General features: G+C 40.2%; 2 protein-coding genes across 4 annotated transcripts in view; both read right to left on the reverse strand.

Moving 5' to 3' along the window:
- Window positions 1-312: 312 nt before the first annotated feature.
- wdhd1 (WD repeat and HMG-box DNA binding protein 1) overlaps window positions 313-21,442 on the reverse strand; it is a 51,740-nt gene continuing 30,610 nt past the window's right edge. For both annotated transcript variants that reach the window (XM_085158278.1, XM_085158270.1), the window contains exon 27: window positions 313-425. The gene's annotated coding sequence lies outside the window, so the exon portion shown is untranslated. The remainder of the gene's footprint in view (window positions 426-21,442) is intronic.
- Window positions 3,062-21,283, reverse strand: gch1 (GTP cyclohydrolase 1). Of its 2 annotated transcripts, XR_014873916.1 has the most exons (7): window positions 20,823-21,283; window positions 15,104-15,213; window positions 10,885-10,940; window positions 8,907-8,938; window positions 8,122-8,206; window positions 3,249-7,177; window positions 3,062-3,214 (listed from the first exon to the last, which is right to left on the reverse strand). XR_014873916.1 is itself a non-coding variant. In XM_085158287.1 (6 exons), the coding sequence occupies exons 1-6, from the start codon at window positions 21,181-21,183 to the stop codon at window positions 7,051-7,053; spliced, it is 771 nt and encodes a 256-aa protein (XP_085014413.1). In that variant the 5' UTR covers window positions 21,184-21,283; the 3' UTR covers window positions 3,062-7,050. The 2 variants fall into 2 exon arrangements, 1 of the variants encoding a protein (XP_085014413.1); XM_085158287.1 differs by having other exon boundaries at window positions 3,062-7,177.

The raw sequence follows: 21,442 nt of genomic DNA on the forward strand, positions 1-21,442 counted from the left end.
AATTACAGAACAAGAGTTGCTCAACCTGAACGTACAACAAACTGTAAGCTGGATCTACAGCTCCCCTAAGGTTAATCGACCTTTAGACTGTATATAAAAGATAGTCATAACCACCATGACATCACTGAGCTCATGAGGTTCCCGTATCAACACTGAGGTGAGCGGTTTTAGCACTAAACAGTCACATCTGCAGCTGAGGAACCAGACATGTACCTCTGAGGTTAGAAGAAGCAAAGAGCCACAACAAAAGCAGTTTGTTTCTTTAATAATAATGGATTGGAGCACTTTTCAAGGCACCCAAAGCACTTTACAATGCCACTATTCATTCACTCTCACATTCACACACTGGTGGAGGCAAGCTACAGTTGTAGCCACAGCTGGGGCAGACTGACAGAAGCGAGGCTGCCATATCGCGCCATCGGCCCCTCTGGCCAACACCAGTAGGCGGTAGGGTAAAGTGTCTTGTCCAAGGACACAACGAGCAGGACAGAAAGCCCCATTGCTGAATTAAAAATGATGAAGAAAAAAAAGCAAAGCTAAGCTAACTTGTCGGCTTACCTTGGTCAGGAAAACAAGTTCATTTTAATTTAAAGATATATCAGTGCCAAAGGTTTAACCCGATAACTGTGCAAATGTTTCGTGGAAGAGCAGCACAGCACGATAAAATGGATGCACAAAATAGCTGATAAGCTACAGTTGCATAGGTCCATGTTTTGGACCCTGTTATCCTGCAAAGGTTGACATTGTGCGTCCATGTCTGTAAGTTAAACTCTTCACCAAACACTGCAGTAACTCCACTGGAATGACCTGCAGTTCATGCAGCATTTACCTACACTGAACTTTTTAGCAAACAGTCGGTTATTTACACAGGGTGCAGTTATTAGGAAGCATCACTGTACATTCAGAGTCATATTTGTGTCCACACGATGAACCGAGTTCATTCTCTTTTCTGTCTGTTTTGGTCTCCACCAAGAAAAACAAAGACATTGAAGTTGGTATCGATATTGTTACAAATGACTATTTAATCCAGTAATCATTTTTAGCATTAATTAGTATCCAAGTATCACTTTTTGTTTTGGCCAAGCCTACTAAAAGCCACACCTACACAGTATGTCATGAGCAAGACTGAGTATGCCCACAACCACCACAGTTGTTGTCTTCAGTTAAACAATAGTTCTAATCAACAGTTTCTTTTCTCTTTTTTTCAGTCAGTGATGCTTCACCCTGTAATACCAAACCTCGTGTAGTATTAAAGGACAGAGAAATGTGACAGCAGCTAATGAAATGTGGATGCTAGTCTGAATCTTTGGTCTTACTGCACAGGACTATGCAGCTCCACCTCCACATTGAAAGGAGGCAGTTGAGGTGGTTCGGGCATCTGACAAGGATTCTTCCTGGGCGAGGTGTTCCAGGCATGTCCTTCCCACCGGGAGGAGGCCCCGGGCAGACCCAGGAAATGCTGGGGCTGGCCTGGGAACACCTTGGTGTTGCCCCAGACAAGCTGGAGGAGTTGGCTGGGGAGAGGGAGGTCTGGGCTTCTCTGCTTAGGCTGCTGCTCCCGCAACCCGGTTCCGGATAAGCGGAAGATGATGGATGGATGGAAACAATATCAAACTTCCTCACACATGCCTACATTGTTTTAATAAGTGTTTTCTTGTAATTGTACATTTATTTACTTGTGTATTTTAACATTTTGTTACTAATCAAAATTCTAGGGAAGTCTGACATATTTGTTTCACATGCACTTAAAACAACATATCCATAGTCTGAGGTAATAACTGGTTACACACCATGTTTCTGAGGTTTTGATAACAATTACAGTGAAGGGCAGTTTTGTCTGAATTTCAGGGCAGAAAATTACAGTTCATCAAATAATTTATTATGTACAACATGCCTGTAGTTTGGCTATTTGATTTGTGCCATCTGGCGTCATAGATAAACATAAATGGGTATCATCTACAAAGTAATGAAAACGTATGCAGTGTTTTCTAACAATATTGGCGAAGTAAGCTCGTATAGAATAAGAAGGTCTTATGTCACCAGTACAGTCATGAAGTTCTGTCTGTGTGTCCTAGCACAGAACTTTATGACTGACTTTTGAATCTATCAGATGGATACGATCTTTTTCTTGATTTACAATGACTTTTTAAACAATTCTTGAACTAAAGGTAAGATTGGTAATCAGTCTCTATTTAGCTGAGACAGCTGAATAGACTGAGGGCTTTTTAAGGACTGGTTTAATTACAGCAATCTTAAAAGCCTGTGATACATACCCTGTTAATCCTACTAATACACAAAATCTCTATCTGCCCTCCTACACAAACAAGACAGGTGCAGCCAAACTTGGCACACAGGGACATGTTAAGCTTTTATTTAGATTACATATTATAGTGATTGGTGGTTACTAGCAACCACCTACCAAAGGACGAAAAATCTATAGCATTTATGCACCTGTAACTCCTTATAAAAGCACAGTATAAAAAACATCCATTTTATATCCACAGAACATCAATATTAAAGTATATTTATATACCACCATTAAAATTACATTTTTACAATATGCAAGCACTCAGGAAGACACACAGAAAGGGAGCTAATTAATATACATAATCACAACACACCAAACAAATCTGTACTTAGGATAAATTGATTTTATTAGCTGCTTTAGTCCTTCGCCCTCTCCTCACCACCAATCAGTCAAGGCAGATGGCTGCCCCTCCCTGAGCTTGTTTCTACTGGAGATTTCTTCCTGTTAAAATGGAGTTTTTCCTTCCCACTGTCACCAAGTACTCACTCATAGGGGGTTGTTTCCCTGTGCTATTGTAGCGTCATGAAGCGAATGTCTTTGTGAAATTGAATATTAAACTTTTTGTAGCTTTTGTACTTTACATAGTAAAATATTGTTCATAGCTACTTAAAAAGCAAGTGGTGCATGAACACGAAACTTCCAAAGTCAAACATTTTCCTTGTCTGCTAATGTTGCATGAATTTACGGAAAGCTTTAAAGGAAATAAACTTACATGTAAACTTATGTGTGTGCTGTGAATAAAGACATGGGCGCTGCTGTCACACAGAGGTTTATTTTCTTTGATTAAAAAGTCTTCAACGTGAACACAGTACATGATGCGACAATGATGGCGAAGGGGCCAATGAACAGGCTTTCCTTCTCGACAAGGCCAGAAAAACAACATCAGAGCTGTTTGTTACCGCCCATCTTCACTCCAACACACACACACACACACACACACACACACACACACACACACACGCACATATCCAGTCATCATGTTGCACGTCACAAGTTAAAACCTCCCAAAATCTGTCTGGGGACAATTGTGATGCATTGAAATGTAAAAGTATGAACAGCACACACACCTGTCACCATACTGTTCATCTGCTGGGATGCAAACTGTATGCACAAACAAACGCACTAACTCACACACACACACACACACTTCATTTGCCTCTCATGGAAATGACAAATTCCAGTTTGGTTGATAAAGATTGGTTTTGTTGTGAGAAGCAAGTTGGCACATGAAGGCAGGCCCTTGCAAAGGACCTTAAAACAAATGACAACGAAAAAAATCAAATAAAACTCAGAACACTGGTGTAATGTAAAGATGCAGTCTGAATGTTTCCATTGATGAGTCCACGCAATTTGATATTAAAATTATGTTAATACAACAACAACAATAATGTCAATAATAATAATAATAATACATACGTCATGGTAAAGACTCTAATTTAAATTTGAGTTGTAAATTAATAAAAAAAATAATAATAAAATAACAGACTGAAGGGCTAAAAAGTTGTGACAGCAAATTTTAGAAATGAGGTGTTTAAAGAGTGACACAGTGTTAAAGTGCCAAACAGTATGTTTAAAGCTCAAATGCATGAACCAATGACACAAAAAATCTTATCCAGGGCTACAGCTGTTTGTAATTACGTTTTCTACGACTTTTTTTTTTTTTTGGGGGGGGGGGGGGGGGGGGTTCAAATAAATGTAGTTGGAAAGGCCCCAGAGTTCAGAGTGACACTAAAACTTGGGAGATACATTAATATATGTAAAAACATTATATTAAAAATTAGTCAGCAGGTTTGCTTTCAAGCAACTTAAAGAAGTCCAGACGCTTTTCTTTGCAAGCTCCTTTGACTACGATGACCTGGATGACTGAGAACCTTCACAGACGTCAGCAGGTTTAGTTTATAAAGACTTTATGAAGCCTGAAAAGAGAGCCCAGAGAAGGTTCAGACCACTTGAATTATAATATGCTGAGAGGTTGTTGGTTTTTTGGATGTTTTGACCAATGGCCTTCAAAGCTTTGCACTGAACCTGTTACACTTGGCCTTATTTTATGTCATATATATTGTTCGAATGGTGGACACTTACATTAAACACGGCCATTTTCACTGTATGTACAAGCTCAGGACATAGGTTGCTCTAAATGATTGGCTTCAGGCCCTTTTTTCTACCATTGGCTCTGTATGATGTCAAAAGGAGGGGAAATCCTAAATATGGTTGTCTCAGGCACACAGCTCTGAAACCCGTGTTGAACCATTACTGGATCAAACAAATGACTAGTTAATGAGATAATTCTACCTTTAGCACCAATCTGTTGAGAGGAATGGCCACAAAATCAGGTTTATCTACTTACTGAGGAAAAAGTAGACAGACAATAGCGAAAACTATTTGAGGTCACAACAGCAGTGAGAAGTAAAATGTCCAGACTACATTGCTACAAGCAATGTTCCCTCTAAGCTGCGCGTGTGCGCAATTGCGCACTGCTGGCACGGTCTCTGCGCACAGAAAATCTGCGTTGTGCACAAAAAAAAAAATCTAACCTGAATTGAAATTAAAATAAATACGTTAACAATTCTGTTTTGCAGTGTTAGTCAATAAGTGACTGGCTGCTCCCGTATAGGATTAGAACGATGCCACCTTATCCCATAGTCCAGCCAATAATGCATTCACATTCGTATATACACAGCTAATCAACGTCATTGACAGGCTATGACAGCGTCCTTATGTGCCGACACCAGTGTTTTAGCTAGCAAAGCGCCGTGGCTGATGTGGAGTGAAGCCATGTTAATGACAACGTGTACAACCATTGGAGATGTGAGCAGGACAGACGGAACAATTGACGGATAAAATGTGGACTTTATACCAGTTTTTAAATTGTGTTGATAGGCCACGTAAAACCAGAGTTGTGATAAAAAATATCTGCAATGTTTGTTTTTTTTTCCTGAATACTATTGTTGTTTATATTTACTGCGGGAAGAAACGGTAAAAACAGCGTTTTATAAGGAAAACGCTCAAAAGCACTCTCCGCCTGTGAGCAAAAACAACTCCCCCCCTCCCCACCACCTTCAGCCTTTCCTATTGGTGGAAAAATGTACTATGTGGACCAATCAAAAAATGATATGGCAACATGGCATCTAGTTGTTTAGGAGGGGGGAAGTTTGAGTGACAGCGGTGTTTTGAGATGTGAGAGCTTTGCAACGTTTAGCGCAAACCTTGTGTACTTAGTGTGTAGTGTAGTCAATAGGTTGTGTGTGTCAGAACAATGAGGTGACTGCTGAATGTTACAGGTGTTACAGGAGTGATACATCTGCTGTTGTCAGGCCTGCAGGTATCAGGCTTGTGATGTTCTCCTTTATCTCATAGTGGACAGAAATTATTTTTTGGAGTGGCACACATAATTTGTGTGGCATCAAATTTGATGCAGAACAGCTGATTGTTCTGTAAATATTTTAAAATGTTTATTTAAAAAACTGCCTTGGCTGCATTTTTAGGTAAACAGCTGCAAAAAACTTTGTTTACAAAAGTTACTTTTTTGAAGAAGTAACTATATAATTAATTGCCCAACATTATATACTGCATTTTGCAGACAGAGTTACAGGACTCTCTCCCAGACCACAGACTCATACTCGTAATACAAGTCAGAAAACAAAAGAAAGTTGTGTTTTCAAAATTGGAGTTCAGGTTATTTTTACTTCCAATAGTGTTGACATACTACACAGGTCATGAACAAGATTTTTTTTAAATTTTCATTGTAAGTGGGCTAAAGCACTTAATTAAAAGTCGTCTAACATAAATGTAAATGCTGTAATTTGATTATTTTGGATGGATTCGATGCTGGCGTGACCACAGTGCACACGTCTAATGTTGCTCACAGTGGTGAGGGACTGCTCAGGGAGATTGTGTGTTCGCTCAGACACATGAAAAATTAGAGGGAACATTGGCTACAAGTATCTGAGTTTGCACGTTTGACCAAGTGCTACCACATTAATAGACAGATGAAGCCGTTAATTTAAAAAGGGCTTGTAGTGACACAGACTCCTCTGGACTGTTAGACTGTAATGGAAATATTTGATGTTTTTCTAATGCACTTTGGTCAGGGTTAGCTGCCAAGTGTTGCTTGATGTTCTCTGTGAATCTACTGACTTAACATAGGCACCGCTTTTAGTGAAGACATTCTTTGGATTCTGATTCCTTAGTTTTTCAAACCTAAAAGTATTTTTGTTTTGTTTTTTATGGCTTTCAGTCAACAAAATCTGAACCGCTTAGTGTCAAAATTACAGATAATTAAGGAAATACTGGTGGAAATATTTATGCTGTTAGTTTGTTTTTGTCTTTGTGTTATTTACTTGTGTCAGTGAGTATCCTGAGGAGTTAAAAGGACCGGTTACTTTTACAGGGATGGAATTCTCTCCATAAACTGTCCTTCCATTTTTCCTCGAGGCCTGTGACTGATATTTGAACGACGAGCACACACACACAACACAAAAGGGCTCAAAGTCTGTCCCGTCGTCTAAAAGCAAACAACGTGTAAACCAGTGGCCTCGCACTAAAATCACAGAGGTAACAATTCACTTTATCCGATGAGCACAATAACACAGAAAACACTCGCCTCTGCCTTTGGTGAGATGGAAACAAACACATGCACACACTCGTACAAACACACACACACGCAGGTAGCACGGCAGCTGGTTCATGTAGGTTGGAGGTAACCCCAGGCAACAGGAGGAAGACGAGTAGCTTCATCCCCCTCAACTTTTGATGAGCCTTAGAAACTCGTCGCGGGTTTTTGGATCCTCTCTAAAGTTCCCCAGCATGGTGCTGGTGACAGTTTTACTGTTCATCTTCTGAACGCCTCGCATCACCATACACATGTGACTGCAAAGAGGAAGACAGGAAAGATAAAAAGATTCGATTCAAAAAAAGAGACAATTGCAAAGACCAAGTCATTTAGTCACAGAGCAACTGAAATGTTTTTAAATGGTTAGAACCTGGAAATTTGTCCAAGAATTTGCGACAATATCATTGAAGGTGAAGAATTTCACATTCAGCAAGCAATTTTTGATTTCTCAGGTCACCTGTTGGGAGGAAACCGAAACCGAAATAATCTCTAAACAGTTGTGGTCTGACTTGAGGTCCCTCTCAGTTAGACTGAGAAAGTTTTGCAAATAATTGCCATCATGTTGGAATCAATCTGAGCCAGTCTGTACCGAAGAGTGCAACTTGTCTGCATCACATTTTGATTATCAGCTGGTCGTATTCTGGTTATCTCATATATAACTGTTAACTTTGCACTGTAGGGGGATCTTTGTGAGATTTGCCAATAATCGTAGTGTGGAACTAGCTAACAACACTGACTCCTTAGTGGCTTTCAAAGTCTCTTGTACTGTTTTTCCTTGGCAGTGTTTCCTGATGTTTGTTGAAGGTCATCCTGCTACACTGTAACAGACAGATGGTTCATGCAATTAACACCAAAGTGTTTGTTTAAAGTTCCTGACCTTTTCCAACCCTAACTCTAACTTCCTGTCCATGTGACAATTCATAAAGGGTTTCAAAATACTTTAATGCATATACCATGACAACATTATCATTTAAGAACTCTTAAGTGGTAATAAGCCATGTTTTAATACAGATCCTGGTTCCTTCTGGAAATGCAGATTTCTCACATTACATTTATTTCCCCTGAAAAGTTCATGCAGTGACAACAAACCTTTACAGCTGGGCAGAGAAAAGAAGACGAATGGAGAAAGCAAGGGAAAGGAACACAAGATAATACATTTTAAAAGTAAAAGGTCATTTCACTTGTTGGTTCATGTACGTACGTTGCCTCGATGACAACTCCGACCCCAGTGGGCTGCAGTGCCTCTGTAATAGCTACAGCGATTTGTTTGGTCAACCTCTCCTGAACTGTGGACAGAGAGTACAAACAGACGTACGGCCAGAGCAAACAGTCAGGGATCAAGGGCAGTGCTGGTAGAAGTATTCAGTCCTCACAGGACCTCTGCTAACAAATGATCATTTACTGTGTTCGTGAGCTTTAATGTGGCTACATCGTTGTGTATACATCGCCGCAGATGGAGCTAATAAAGCTTTAATTACATTACACACCGTCAGGTAGTTTTTTTTTTTTTATTTAATCAAAGTGTCAGGGCTCTCAAAAGGGACAACACATAAACTTGAGTATTTATGAGTTGGTCTTTGTTTTCATGCAAAATGTTTGATATTTTTTACCATTTTGGGTCAAATCAATATCTCGCACAGCGGTGCTGAAGTGGTTACTCGAAGAAGAAAAAAACAACTCAATTTTTGTTGTTTTTAATGGAAAATCATTTTTTTAAAAAACTCAAACTCAAACATTGAAGGCTCACCCAAAACCATAACCTGCTTTACTGTGCTTTCTGTACTTGACCCTGTAGGGCTTGACTTTATATTTGGGAAAAGATGGATGGTCACACACATTTTTACATCCAGCCCTTCCTGTCAGATCAAATGCAGTAAACCAACAGAATATTTCCCTGTGAGATGTAAAATAAAAGTGAAATAAAGCTAGTAAAAATCAAAGTACAAGCACACAAAAACTGCACGTTGACAGGAGTTTATTTATTACCTTGTAGTCGACGGCTGTAGATCTCAACAATCCTGAGGAGGAGAGGGAAAGCATTAACACAGCCTCAGGGGAAATATGAGAGCAGTGAGTTTTAGCAGCAAAGATTAAAACGGTAAAAATAAATAAACATTTAGGGCTGACTCATGAATATAGGAAGGAAGACACAAAAAATGTGTTTTTTTATGAAAATCTAAATGAAAGAAGGACTCTGTCAACTGATTTTGGTTACTTTTCACTCAGAATAACTTCACTAAATAGACAAGCAAAATGCTATTCTAGAAAGGAATCGCCACATCCTGGCAACCGAGCATTTTTTTTCAACTAATGTGTTGTCTACAGTATTAAAAAATCCTCAATAATACCATTATTTAAAGCATGTAATCCTTGGTCCTTTTAATAAACTAGTACCAACTACTATCTACAATGAGCATATAATAATATACATTTGTATTTTTTTAAACCTGAACTGACTGGGGCTAGAAAAATGATCAGTTACCAAGACTTATTAATCTTAGCATACGCCCCCTCCTGTCATTTGAATGGACATACACAATAAACCAGCTCCATTCAGTAATTTTAGAAGCAGACGCAGCTCTTGTAGATGTGCAGAATCCACCCGGTCTTCCCCTTCAACCTGTTGCTCTTTTCGGTGAGCAAAACCACTTTGGACAAACTCGACCCAAATCACCTTCAGGGAAATGTCACAAGAACAAACAGGCAGGCAGCATGCAGGAGATAACCCACTTTTTTTAAAGGGAGATGGTGGTGTAGCTAAAATCTTATTGGAGGCTTCAATGCAACTGGAAATTTTAAGCAAACAGCCTGCTTACATTTAGTGATGCAGAGAAGACTTTGATGGTTGACAGCACCAAGAGATCATTATTTTATTCCTTAAATGATGTGAACTTGTTTGGTGGTTGTTGTAGGTCCAGGAGTCATTTAGAAAGTGCAGGCTTTCTTATCCTGACATCAAATGTGATGCGAACAAGTCTTCCCGAGTGTTCTCGAGGCTTTAGCTGGTTTGGGCTCACTATCCACTGAGAGAAGTGAGTAATGATGACAAAACGATTGCCTGGCTGTTTTTCTTTTCACCTAAAGATAATGTGATAATGGACACAATGTGCTTTGTTTTAAAGGTGCAAAAGGGTCTGTATCTGTATAAATACACTTTATAATCATTTTTAATCATTTGATCATGACTGTGAAGCAAATTTGATGACTCTCTGACATGTGTAATAAAGGAATAACAAAATTATAATAAAATAACATTGGATGGAACAAAGCGCAAGGCAGTATTTTAAAGGTTATTCTTTGCAGGTCTGAATGTTTGTTAACCAAATTTGAACTATATCAGCAGGCTGATTATATATTAGCCATTTGCTGATATACTGGTATTGGCATTTGTAAAAGCAGATAAATGAAAATTTAAAAAGTACAGAGGAGACAGCAGAAACAGAAAAAACAAGTCATAATTACTAAATATCAGTACTGGCATCTGTCTTAAAAACTCGTGTATAATGATGTGAAGCTTCACTGGCGATCTGCCTGAAAACAAAGCCAAACTTTATAAAGAAACCTTAAGACCGCAATCATGAATATCAAGAGCTGTCACTTTTATGTCAGTATATTTTTTATTATTTTAATTATTTTGTTAGGGAAAAAACAACAACATTGTGATGTTCTCCATAACAGAAAAATAACTATATTCTCTTGAGATAATCTTAAAACTTAATCTGAAAGTGTAGTTTACTGATTCCACTTGTAGGGATTTCACTTAGAGATGCTCTAAGTGAATGGTGTAGCTGCTGCCATCGCAGTGACTCTCCAGTACTGCGTTAGTAAGGGGTGTTAGCCTGTAAGCCTGAGGGTATTGGGGTCAGTGGGTAGTACACACACAAGTTTTAATAATCAGCTTAAACACACACACACACACACACAGATAATGTGACAGTTATGACAATAGAGTAAATGTACTTACCTGGCTAGCTTGCTGAGGCCCAGAACTCTCTTGTTTGGGAGGTATCCAATGTGAACCTGCAGAAAGTGACAAGCTCAAGGTTAACCCTGCTCTCATTCTGGCTTATGATGCAACTCACTAATGGTGTAATTATGAACTGAGGTGTTACTGATCCCAGCTCAGCTCAACGCTGCACGGCGGGACAGCTGTTGCTGAACGTGTCAGCCAGTATAGCTAAAGCTCTCGACCTCATTAGCCTCAGTTCTGATCGTTTCACATACTAATTTGACTACGTTCAAATCTAATCTTCAGCTTCTCGTAACATAATCAGAGTTTCTCAAAACTCATCACCAAGTAGCTGCTGGGCTCACAGCAGATGTCTGCCCCTCCCTGGTTTCTTCCTGTTAAAAGGGAGTTTTTCCTCCCCGCTGTTGCCAAATGCTTGCTCATACAAAGTTGTGTGTTTGTTGGAGTTTTTTCTGTATAATTGTAGTGACCTTACAATATAAAACATCTAGAGGTGACTATTGTTGTGATTTGATGTTGAATAAGTAAAATTGAACTGACTGTACAGGATACTGACCCTCCCCATTTTCTTATTAGCCGTGCTTTCATGACACAATTCTTTCTGATACTCCAATAAATAAAGATTCAGTTGCACAACTAAAACAAGTGTGGCCACGTTATTCTTAGCAGAAACCTTTATCTTGACTCTGATGGGCCTCACAGGCTGCTGGTTGCGCTGATCATGTAATAAAGCTGTTCCTTTTGCTACAAGTGTTCCTGAAGCGTCAACCTTTCTCAGATTCATCTTCTTCTCCATGCAGCTTGGAAGTAGGTGAAGTTGTATTTTAATTTGTTCTTAGCCTCAACCTCAACAAGGGCTTCTCTTTTTCATCTTTCTTTGTTTTCTCATCACACTGGTGTTTGAAGCTCCAACTCTGATCGATGGATAAGCAGAAACCAGTGTTTTAATCCAAGAACATGGCCCTGCTGTACACACACCTTCCAACCCTACTGGATCTCTGGTCAGACATATTACATCTTTCTTCACTGACAGCTCAAGAAATGCATCCACCCCGCCCAGCAAACTGGAGTTAGTTAAAAGCTTTGCCATCAGGAGTAATAGTTTAAAGATAAAACGGAATAAAGCCACAGGTGTACACTAATTGCCAAGTTTCGCACATTAGGTAGGAAGTGAACATCAGGTTGATACGAACAACAGAAAGGAAAAGGACGGCAACGAAAACCGAAGAGGCAGGCGGACAAGACGAGAGAAGCGAGAGACAGAGTCATGAGCTGGAAAATCACTGCTCGATGGCTGCAGGCTCCAATTCTCATACACACACATATACACACCAACACACACACTGGTACGCTCCACTCAAATGTCAGACGCAATTTTTTGACAAGACGAGAGAAAGGGCAGTGGCAACATGCGTGTGGAGATCTCTTTTCCCTTCAGATGTTACTTTTTCTAGTTCTCTGCTGCAGCGGCCTGATAGACCGACATCAAACGGGCCGAGCATGGCGGCTGCTTTTTTCACTTATCTGTCCCCGTTAGTCAGATTTACGGCCTCACGCTGTGAGTGAGGAGGGGGCAAGGCAAACAAAAAAACCTCCTGAGGTTTACAACAGCTTAAGTGTAACACAATAACACTCCAACTCTTTTTCTTTTAATAGCCATATTTTGTTCATAGTTCTAAATATTTTGGCATATTTACTATTTGGAGGTTTCTCACTTATAAATGATTAACCTGCCGGCAGCTGTTCTCAGCATCAGGCTCCGATGAAATCATTTTATGATACGAGGAAAATTTAGCGGGTAGGTGTTGAAGTGTTTTCTTATTTTGTCCATCTTATTTATAGCACTGAGGTAATCACCTGAATGCACAGGTGTAAAACAAAAAGAAAGTGGTAAACTGGGCGCATGCGTCTGTCTGTGTACAATTTCATTCACTCTCACGATGAATGATTTTTCTCTAAAGATATGTGAATTTAAATGTTGGTGACATTTTGCTCTGTTCCCAGTCAGGATGATCCCACACTGGTTAAATAATGTTGAGGTCCAAACTCTGCAGAGCCAGATATTGTTCCATTGTGTATTTTTCCATCCAGGTGTGCTTTTACTGCATCGGCAGTGTGTTTAGGATTATTGACGATGATAAGCTGTTGCTTAAAAATGAAACTGTTGCAATAAGATCCTTTCGAGTACTGAAAAGATGGCTGTAGATGTTCACTGTTGTGCTGCTGCACAACCAATACCGCAGTCTTTTCTCCCTCTTTCCCTCCCTCGAGAGTGGCTACTTTACACATGCCCTTTTAATAAGACCTTTTTTGATAAGGCTTAAGTAAACAATAGATGGGTGAACTGAAGGGTCAGGTCACTGCAGGGTTTGTTCCTGTTTCTTAAGGCATGACTTTTATATACTGTTCGCCTGCTGCAGCTAGACTAGCAGCACTTTGAGAATCCCTTTGTTAGTGCAAAAACAGGCTTGTTATTTTTGGCATTTTTTGTAGATTTAAACAAAAAAAATCAAAGAAATTCTGGGTGGCTCAAGTGTTTTGCACAGTACTGTATACTGATGGCATTTTAATATAGAAGTATCAAAATAAAATCAGGTATTTAGTCCTTGAATTGACTGATAAAAGTAATTTTTGTAATCATTCATATTTTTAGGACACTACTGAATATGTTACCTTTGTGAAAGAGGGCTGCAGATCATAACACAAGTTATTAAATACAATATTTGGAGTGCCAAACGTCCTGATCAAACCAAACTGCTTTGTTTGTCCACAATTCATAGTTCTTTGGTTTTTCCAAAGCTCAGTACCCGATTGCTTGTTTTCCACAGGAAACACATCACAGTGAAGAAGCAATTATGCCTGAATACAAGAACAAAGGACACATTTGTTCCAGTGTGTTTTCTCTTCAAACGTTTTCTGAAGAGTTGACATGATAGCATCTCTGCTGACTGCAAATCAGTCAAATGTTTTTAAACAGCTTATTCACTGAACAGCTGGCGACTACCTGCCCAGCAGAAGTGGAGGACCGAGACACTGCAAACAGACAGCCGGAGAGAGGGGCTGGATAAGAGGAAGTGCTGCTGATGATGACAAGAGGGGTGGGGGGATTGATGCACATGAGTGAACACACTGCGAGAGGAGGCGTTTGTGTGATTCACTGCTGTCATCAGAACCCATTTACACCCGGTGGAAAAAGATCAGCTGCCAGCCTCCATTGTTTTAAATGACATGCACCTGCAGGTGAAGACGGAGGGAGAAGGGAAGCAGAGGAAGAAAAGCAGAAAGAGGGACGAGGCCAGTCTGCCGGTTGGTGGAGAGTAATGATATCAAAGGGGCAGAGAGGAGGCTGAAAACAGATCTCAGCTAATCTGATTGCTTCTAGTGTTCTCTGATGTCCAGACAAACGTCAGAGAGAAATGGTTTTTGAAGATACACATCTGGTTGCACGGCTTGATGTTTGTGGCAATTTTTTGTGCACTAAATTATGGGAAAATATATATATAGCGAAGTGGCTTGTGAGTAAAGCAGAGTGTTTGTTTATGTGTCTCTTTTTGCAGTCCAAAGATGCAATGAGATGTCAGCCACATCACATGGACTGCAGCTCCCTTTCTGCCCCAGCAGTCACCTGCATCTTTAGTCATTGTCCTGTTCCCATGGATGTAATTACATTTGTATCTAGTTGGAGGAGAGCATAACACGTGTCATTCTGTTTAGAGAAAATAAGTATTTATGTTGAATTTCATAATTTAAAATCAGGTCATTAAACAAATTATGACATTTAATGATGTCATTTTTAAAGAAAAGGTGCTAATGATAATGCTAATTCCTCCCGCCCTTAGAAAATGAAGAGGTCACTGAACCGTTTGATGGGTATAAAAATGATGATTCCAGTAATGAAGCTTATAATGAATAGCAGCGATAAACAGGAATGTAGCATATTCTGCTATAGGAAAGTTACCAGGTTAAGCATTCAGCTAAGGAGGCCCACAGCAACCCTGCCGTGTCTCGTGGCCTGTTTATGTAATCATTAACTCAGGGAGCATGAAGTCACGTGCTTTACTAATAAAAGATGGTGCACACTGGTAACAGGTTCATTAGAAGGACTACTGAGCTTGTTCTGCGGGCCCCAAATTCCTGAAATGCATGGAATATCCTCATACACCATCAAGTTTGCGCTTTCAGAATCGCTCTGTGTGTGTGTGGTTTCTTTTACCCTGCCAAAGATGGGCACCAGGTGATGTTCACACATGGAGAACATGTCGATGTCTTTGACTATCACCATCTCATCGTGGTCTTCATCGAAGATGGCGTCATTCAGTACGTCTGAGGAGAAAAATGGGAGAGATTAAACATAAAGGAAAAGTCTTTTTGCCTGAATTTGACTGATACCTGAATTTTTTGCAGCATTCCTTGTTTGGTTGATTGATTACTTTTTGCGATCATGCTGATCTATTCTGCCGTTCCTTATTTAGAGGTTTTTTGTTGTTGTTTGGCTTAAATTTTAAAAAACTAAAATAAAAAAAACAAAAACAATGCAGGATTATTTCTTCTTGAGGGCAGACAGACTGAAGTGAACCAGCCATGCTGGAGGATGCCGGGTTCGCCTTGACCATTCGGCTGCCACGCCCTTTACGATGGACTTCAGTGTTTCTCTCTGGCAAACACCACTGTCTAATTACAGCTCTGCATCCTCCTTCATGCGGTTGCCTTATTGCATTTTTTGGTTGCCGGGGTTCAATAAACTGTTTTATCTTTTGAACGTGACGGCACAGACGCTTCTCGCTCTCATCGCAGCAGTTTTTAATTTCCTGACTTGCTATCTGCAAGAGGGAGAGGACGAAACACGGAGGGGTGAGGTCACCAAAACAACAGAACACACTGACTTGTTGCTTCGGCTTTTGCTGCTTATTTTATCACTGTGCACATAAAGGGAGAGGCCTGTGGGGTTGACAAGACCGATACATATTTTTCCCTTACCATGTTTACCAATTTTGTAGCCCCTAATTAAAATTGACCCTAACAAAATACATACACACTGTACATTTAGTCTTGTGGCTGTATTTTGACTTTGGGCAATGTCGTGACTGCAGATAAGGACGTCTGCTGTGGGAACAAATCACAACTCTGACCTCAGATGATGCTTAGGGCTGAGCTTTATTCAGTATTCATTTTAAGTCCATTTACCGAGACAAATCTTGCTTCCGATTGATTTGATAGCCGTTGCTGTGACTGTCATACAGCAGGGCATTAACAGTCAGGTTATCTCACCAACCCCTGCAAAGCAGAGACACTTCAAATATCAACGTAAACACATAAATGAATGGTTGTTTAGCCCGTTTCTCATTAATTCAGTCATGTTACTGTATGTTATGCATTCATACTAAAAGTTATGGCAGCATTAATTGCTAATACCAGGATACTGTTATGCACAGAGGGGCATCCATAACAATAAATGGTATCATTTTTACTGTCACCACCTTTTTTTGTATTTTAGCAAGCTAACAACAAATTAGAGCAAACCACAGTGTTCAAATGTTGACCTGATTACCAACATTATTATAGCTCACACTTTAATGTCTGAACCATTCATTCTTGTAATCCTTTTTCCAATAGACTAGAGTTGCAATGGTTAGTTCAATAACTGCCAGTATTTTTGTTGTTATTTTTCCAGTTCAGGGTTGAAGGGCCGAAGCCTTTCTCAACTGCCACTGAGCGAATGGCAGGATACGGCCTATACAGGCTTCTGTTCCATGAAACTGCCAATATTTTTTTTTAAAAATCACTAAAATCCTTCTTCAAGTAAAAATAAAAACAGACATTTTTAGCCCCTTATATATGAAGAGTCTCTGTTTTATTTATTTTATTCTGTTTTATAACACAAAACTCAGGAGTGGAGCTTTGGACTGTTGCTCATACAAAACAAGACTTTTAGAAACATCATCTGGGGGGATAGGAAACCTAAGAAGTGTATTTTGGTCTTAAACAATTTTCAAACCTTCTACATCCACATGCCCCCCAATTTATAGTGACCATCTGGAACTATATGATTCTAGCTTTAGAACAGACAGAAGACATCCACAGGAGCAGGGCTTTCCAGGCTTTGCAGTCTTTTAAACACTGGTTTCTGGTTTAATCTGGGGATGAGCAGTACTGCTGGCTTTTTAGGTACTTCTACTGAGATCAGCAAAGCTGGATATATATTTTAACCCTGTGGATGGAGGCTTTAAGAATTCCATCTATCTAAAGTCTATGTGGTGTCTCTAAGGCAAGACGTATTGACCTACAAACGAGATCCTGAATGAGTGCTGCCTTCAGGTCGACACGGTAACAAAGCGGTAATCGTGTTTGAAAGTTTTGCAATTAAGAGCAAAGTTAAAATAGTGTGGGAACACAGCAAAGTCAATAAAGTGCTACACGAAGCAACCAACAGTTTCTTCAACCTTTTATTACCGTCAGACAAAAAATGCACTTTTGAATAAATCTAATATGGAAAAGACTAATTTTTCCCTAAATTTGGCACCATTCAAAGTATTCAGAGTTGCTGTTTTCAGAGACCCTGTCAGATCATGCATGACTAGATTATTGTAAGATCCAAGAAAACTGAAAACTGCGACTATTTCCAGGAAATTTCTACAAGCTAAAGTCAGTCATTTTTAAGGTTTACTGGATCTACAAATACCAAGACTGTGTGAATGAATTAGGACTGTAAGAAAAAGTGTGAATGCTACACAGTGCTAAGGGGTTAAAACCTGCCTGATCCACTTTGTTGCACCAACGTCCTCAGATCGAGCTGTGAAGCACAATCATCCTTTAAGGTCATTTCAGTCATTACAGCTTCTGAACCTCTAGTTCCAAGGAAAGTTTCATTTCTTTCAGACATAATCAAGTGTGCACCCTGAAGGAAAATAATGATAATCAGCATTAACTAAGCAAAGCCAACAAAGGTTGGCTTGGACACCCTGTGGCTGCCAGAGAGAGACCAGGCATTTATCAGGTAATGACAGTGTTACTCATCATCTGTGCTTACAATAGGGCTGCCTCCTGTGTGTGAATGAATACCACAAAGACGCACGCAGAATGAAGAGGCCACATGTTATCACGTTTTGAGCGAAGCAGGAAATGGTGCTGTGAATGACAAAAAAAATAAGCAAATAATGGGGACACAAACTCACTGCTCCAGGTTATAGATAAATAAGAGTTTGTGCTGAACAGTCAGAAGGATTAGATGATGACTCAGATTCTCAATCACCATGCAGCACATGCAGGAAGCTTTCTGGTTATTTCCAAATTTTTTTAAGCTTACTAAGTGGCCCTATGATACGGCCAGGCTCATACGTAACTGTCTTCAGTGACGAGAAGAACAAGGAGTTTTACACAAGATGTTGTGGCCCACAGCTCACACGCTATTGATGTCACATTAAGTGGTCATTCTAATATTGGCTGTAGGTTTGGATACAAGATAGATAAAGGACATCCACCCAGCATTCATATAGGATGATGCTGCCACCACCATGCCTCACTGTAAGGATGGTAATAGCAGGTGATCGGCAGTGACATTCATTCATAACAATTCATTATTCACATTAATTAATATTTTCTCATCCAGGGAGGATTGTCCTGTCTCAAGATAAAATGATAAAATTAAGATGGTTTAAACACAGATACATAAATTCAGATTGGAGCAGAAACAATTTGTACATTAACTGTTTAATAAATTGCCAAATAAAAAAAAACTGTTGTTTTCTTTATTTATTAATCAGCTGGGTGTTCTTCTGAGTTATGATCTGGTAAACCACTCTACAGATGGAGGCATAACCAAGATAAAGGGAATTACTCAAACCTTGTTTGACTGATTTGCAGTGACCCTTTTTTTTTTTCTTTTTTTTTGTTACAATGAGTCCAATCCATGTCATCAAAAAGCACCTTCAACACAACAGAGCTGCCAGACTCAGACACTGTGTGGTTTAAGCCCATATCCTTCTATCACTGCATGCCTGAAAATGTGGTGGAAGATCTAACAGACCGGTGATGACAATGCTTAAAATTAAGGTTTAGATTTTAAAAGGCCTCCTTTCACTTGTTCATGTTTTGTAAGACATTTTTCATGAAGAACATGCAACCATTTGGTGAGTCTAACTTATTTCTCTGACAATAAATTAAAAAACAAACAAAAAACAAAACAAAAAACAAAATATGCTTTGGGTTTTTGTTTTTGTTTTAACAATTCTGTAGAAACCAATTTGAGCGTTAATAGGCTCATGGTTAATGAAAACATTAGGTGCAAACTCCATCTACTTATGAATTAAAAGCATGACATTTGCACTAAAAAGAAAAACATCTTCCTTTAAATAACAGCCAGGGAAACATTACAGATCAGAAGTCCTGTTTAATCCCTGCATAACTTTTCCTTACTAAGGTTGTGTTCGTCATGTGCTCGACAGCAAGAGGATTTTAGGCTCAGGTTGTGATGAAAGCTGAACCCATGACCCGCACACACAAACACATAAACGCACTGAGCAAACAGTGTGATACTTCTCTCAAAATGCTATAGCTCTCCACAAACATCCAGCTGCGACCTCCAATACATGTGTTTTTTGTCTTCTCTGATTTTCAGTAAGTCAACGGGGAGGCTCCTGCAACAACCAATCAGCAGGCAGATGGTGCAACGCCACCACCTGAACAACAACGCATGCAAAGCCATCATTGTCCATACCATCAACTGAGAAGAGCTGAGAAGAGCTTCAGGTAGATGTAACCATGCTATGAGTTCAGTCAGGCTAACATTAAATTAAAAAAAAACAAGCATGAATTAACTGTCTCAACTGGTGCCCACACATGTTTCTCCATTACATTCCTTCTTTTTACAGCTTCATAACACACACGCACACACACACACAACCCCAACACTCAAACTACCTCCAAACTACCTCCAGATGGAGTTCTGGAGGGGGCAGATCCCCAAATCTAGCCACTCCAACACGCTGAAGGATGGAGAAAAAAGCCCATATGGAACTGACACTGCACAGCCCTTCTCGCGTTCACCCAACGTGCTGCAGTAAACCTCCTCACAGCAGCAGGCAAGCCAGCCGGCTCAGCTGGACCAAACATGACATAAATCTAGCAAAGCCTCGAAGTGTGTTTCAGTTGTGGGGGGGCTTTTATTTATTTTTATTGTTTTTGTTTGTTTTTTTTTGTTTTTTGAGGGGGGAGGTGGTCTCCAAGCGTTAATCAGTTAAACATTACATGGCTGTGAGCCAGCTTCTATTATATAATCAGCTTGTGAGGCAGATGCATTGTGCTTATGTGCTTTATTTTACGCTTAAATTACTTGAATATATTTTTACCACACTTCTATCTGAAAAGCAATAAACGATGATTTGCTGTGTAAAGCTTAAAATTAAAACATAAAAGATCAATTACTGCTTTCGCATGAATGATAATTCATGATAACACTGTTATCCGCCTTTCAAACTTAAATCTGCTTAGCGTTATGTATTCACAAAAATATGACGAAAACCGGCAGAGAGGGGAAAGTCTTGAAGTTTATAAAAGCCGTTTATAAATGATGGTAATTACTTAATTATGTATTTGTCAGAGGTCTCGTCTCATTTTTAAATTCCCCCCACTCAGATTGGCACCTGGTAAAATACTCTATAAAGAAGCCGATGACCTCAATCACCTGACTGTTTTTTTCAAAACCAATAGGAACAAAGTAAACCCCACTAAAACAGTCAAGTACCACCAACTGTGCTATATTTCCCTGCGATGCCCTGGTGAGTCCTGACGGAGCACATGTGCGCTCTCGGCTCTTTGCGCACTGAGTTTTGGGACGTGTTCTTTCTCCTGTCACACCTGTTGACCGCGGCGCAAATCCCCGGCACCTCTGAGCGGCTTTGTGGATTTAAAAAACAAAAAACAAAAACACAACTCACCGATAATTTTCTCCTGGTAGCCTTTAGTGAAGAACTGCATGGCCGTGGCAGCCCTCCAGGGGGTTTTGAGGAGTCCCTGCCGCTGCGGGTTCTCCCCGAGACCCCGCAGGATGGTGGTGTAGGCAGAGGCCAGGGACGGCAAGCTCATCTCGTTGTCCTCCAGGCTCCTGGTGCGCTCCTCCTTCCAGCTCTCCATCACAGCGGAGGTCGACCGGTGCGGAGCGGATTCAGCTCCCGGTGCCTGAGGACCGCCGGCTGCCCGCTTCACCATCCCGTCAAAGTGGCCGTTGAGCACGGAGCCGCCGTCCCCGTTGTCCTTCTTCTCGTTTGAGCTGTACTTGTTCTGCTTGGAGCGGTCCATCGCTGCGGTTCTCTCGCCTTCTTAGTTGAGCACTTGTTGCATCAGTTTCTGACGGGTACTTTAGTTTGAGTTCAAGTGGGCGACACGGTTGCAGCCTCAGCATCCTTTATAACAGCAGGATAATCCAGAGCGAGCTCCTATTGGCTAGCCAGATCTAAAGGGGCGGGGCCAGACCCCCCCTTTGACCGCTATCTGCTTTGACTGTGACCTGCTGCTTGGAATCATTCTGCAGTTTGTGGAAGGTAACAAAGTGCATTCA

The sequence above is a fragment of the Neolamprologus multifasciatus genome, chromosome 1 (assembly GCF_963576455.1).
Source record: "Neolamprologus multifasciatus chromosome 1, fNeoMul1.2, whole genome shotgun sequence".
NCBI lineage: Eukaryota > Metazoa > Chordata > Actinopteri > Cichliformes > Cichlidae > Neolamprologus > Neolamprologus multifasciatus.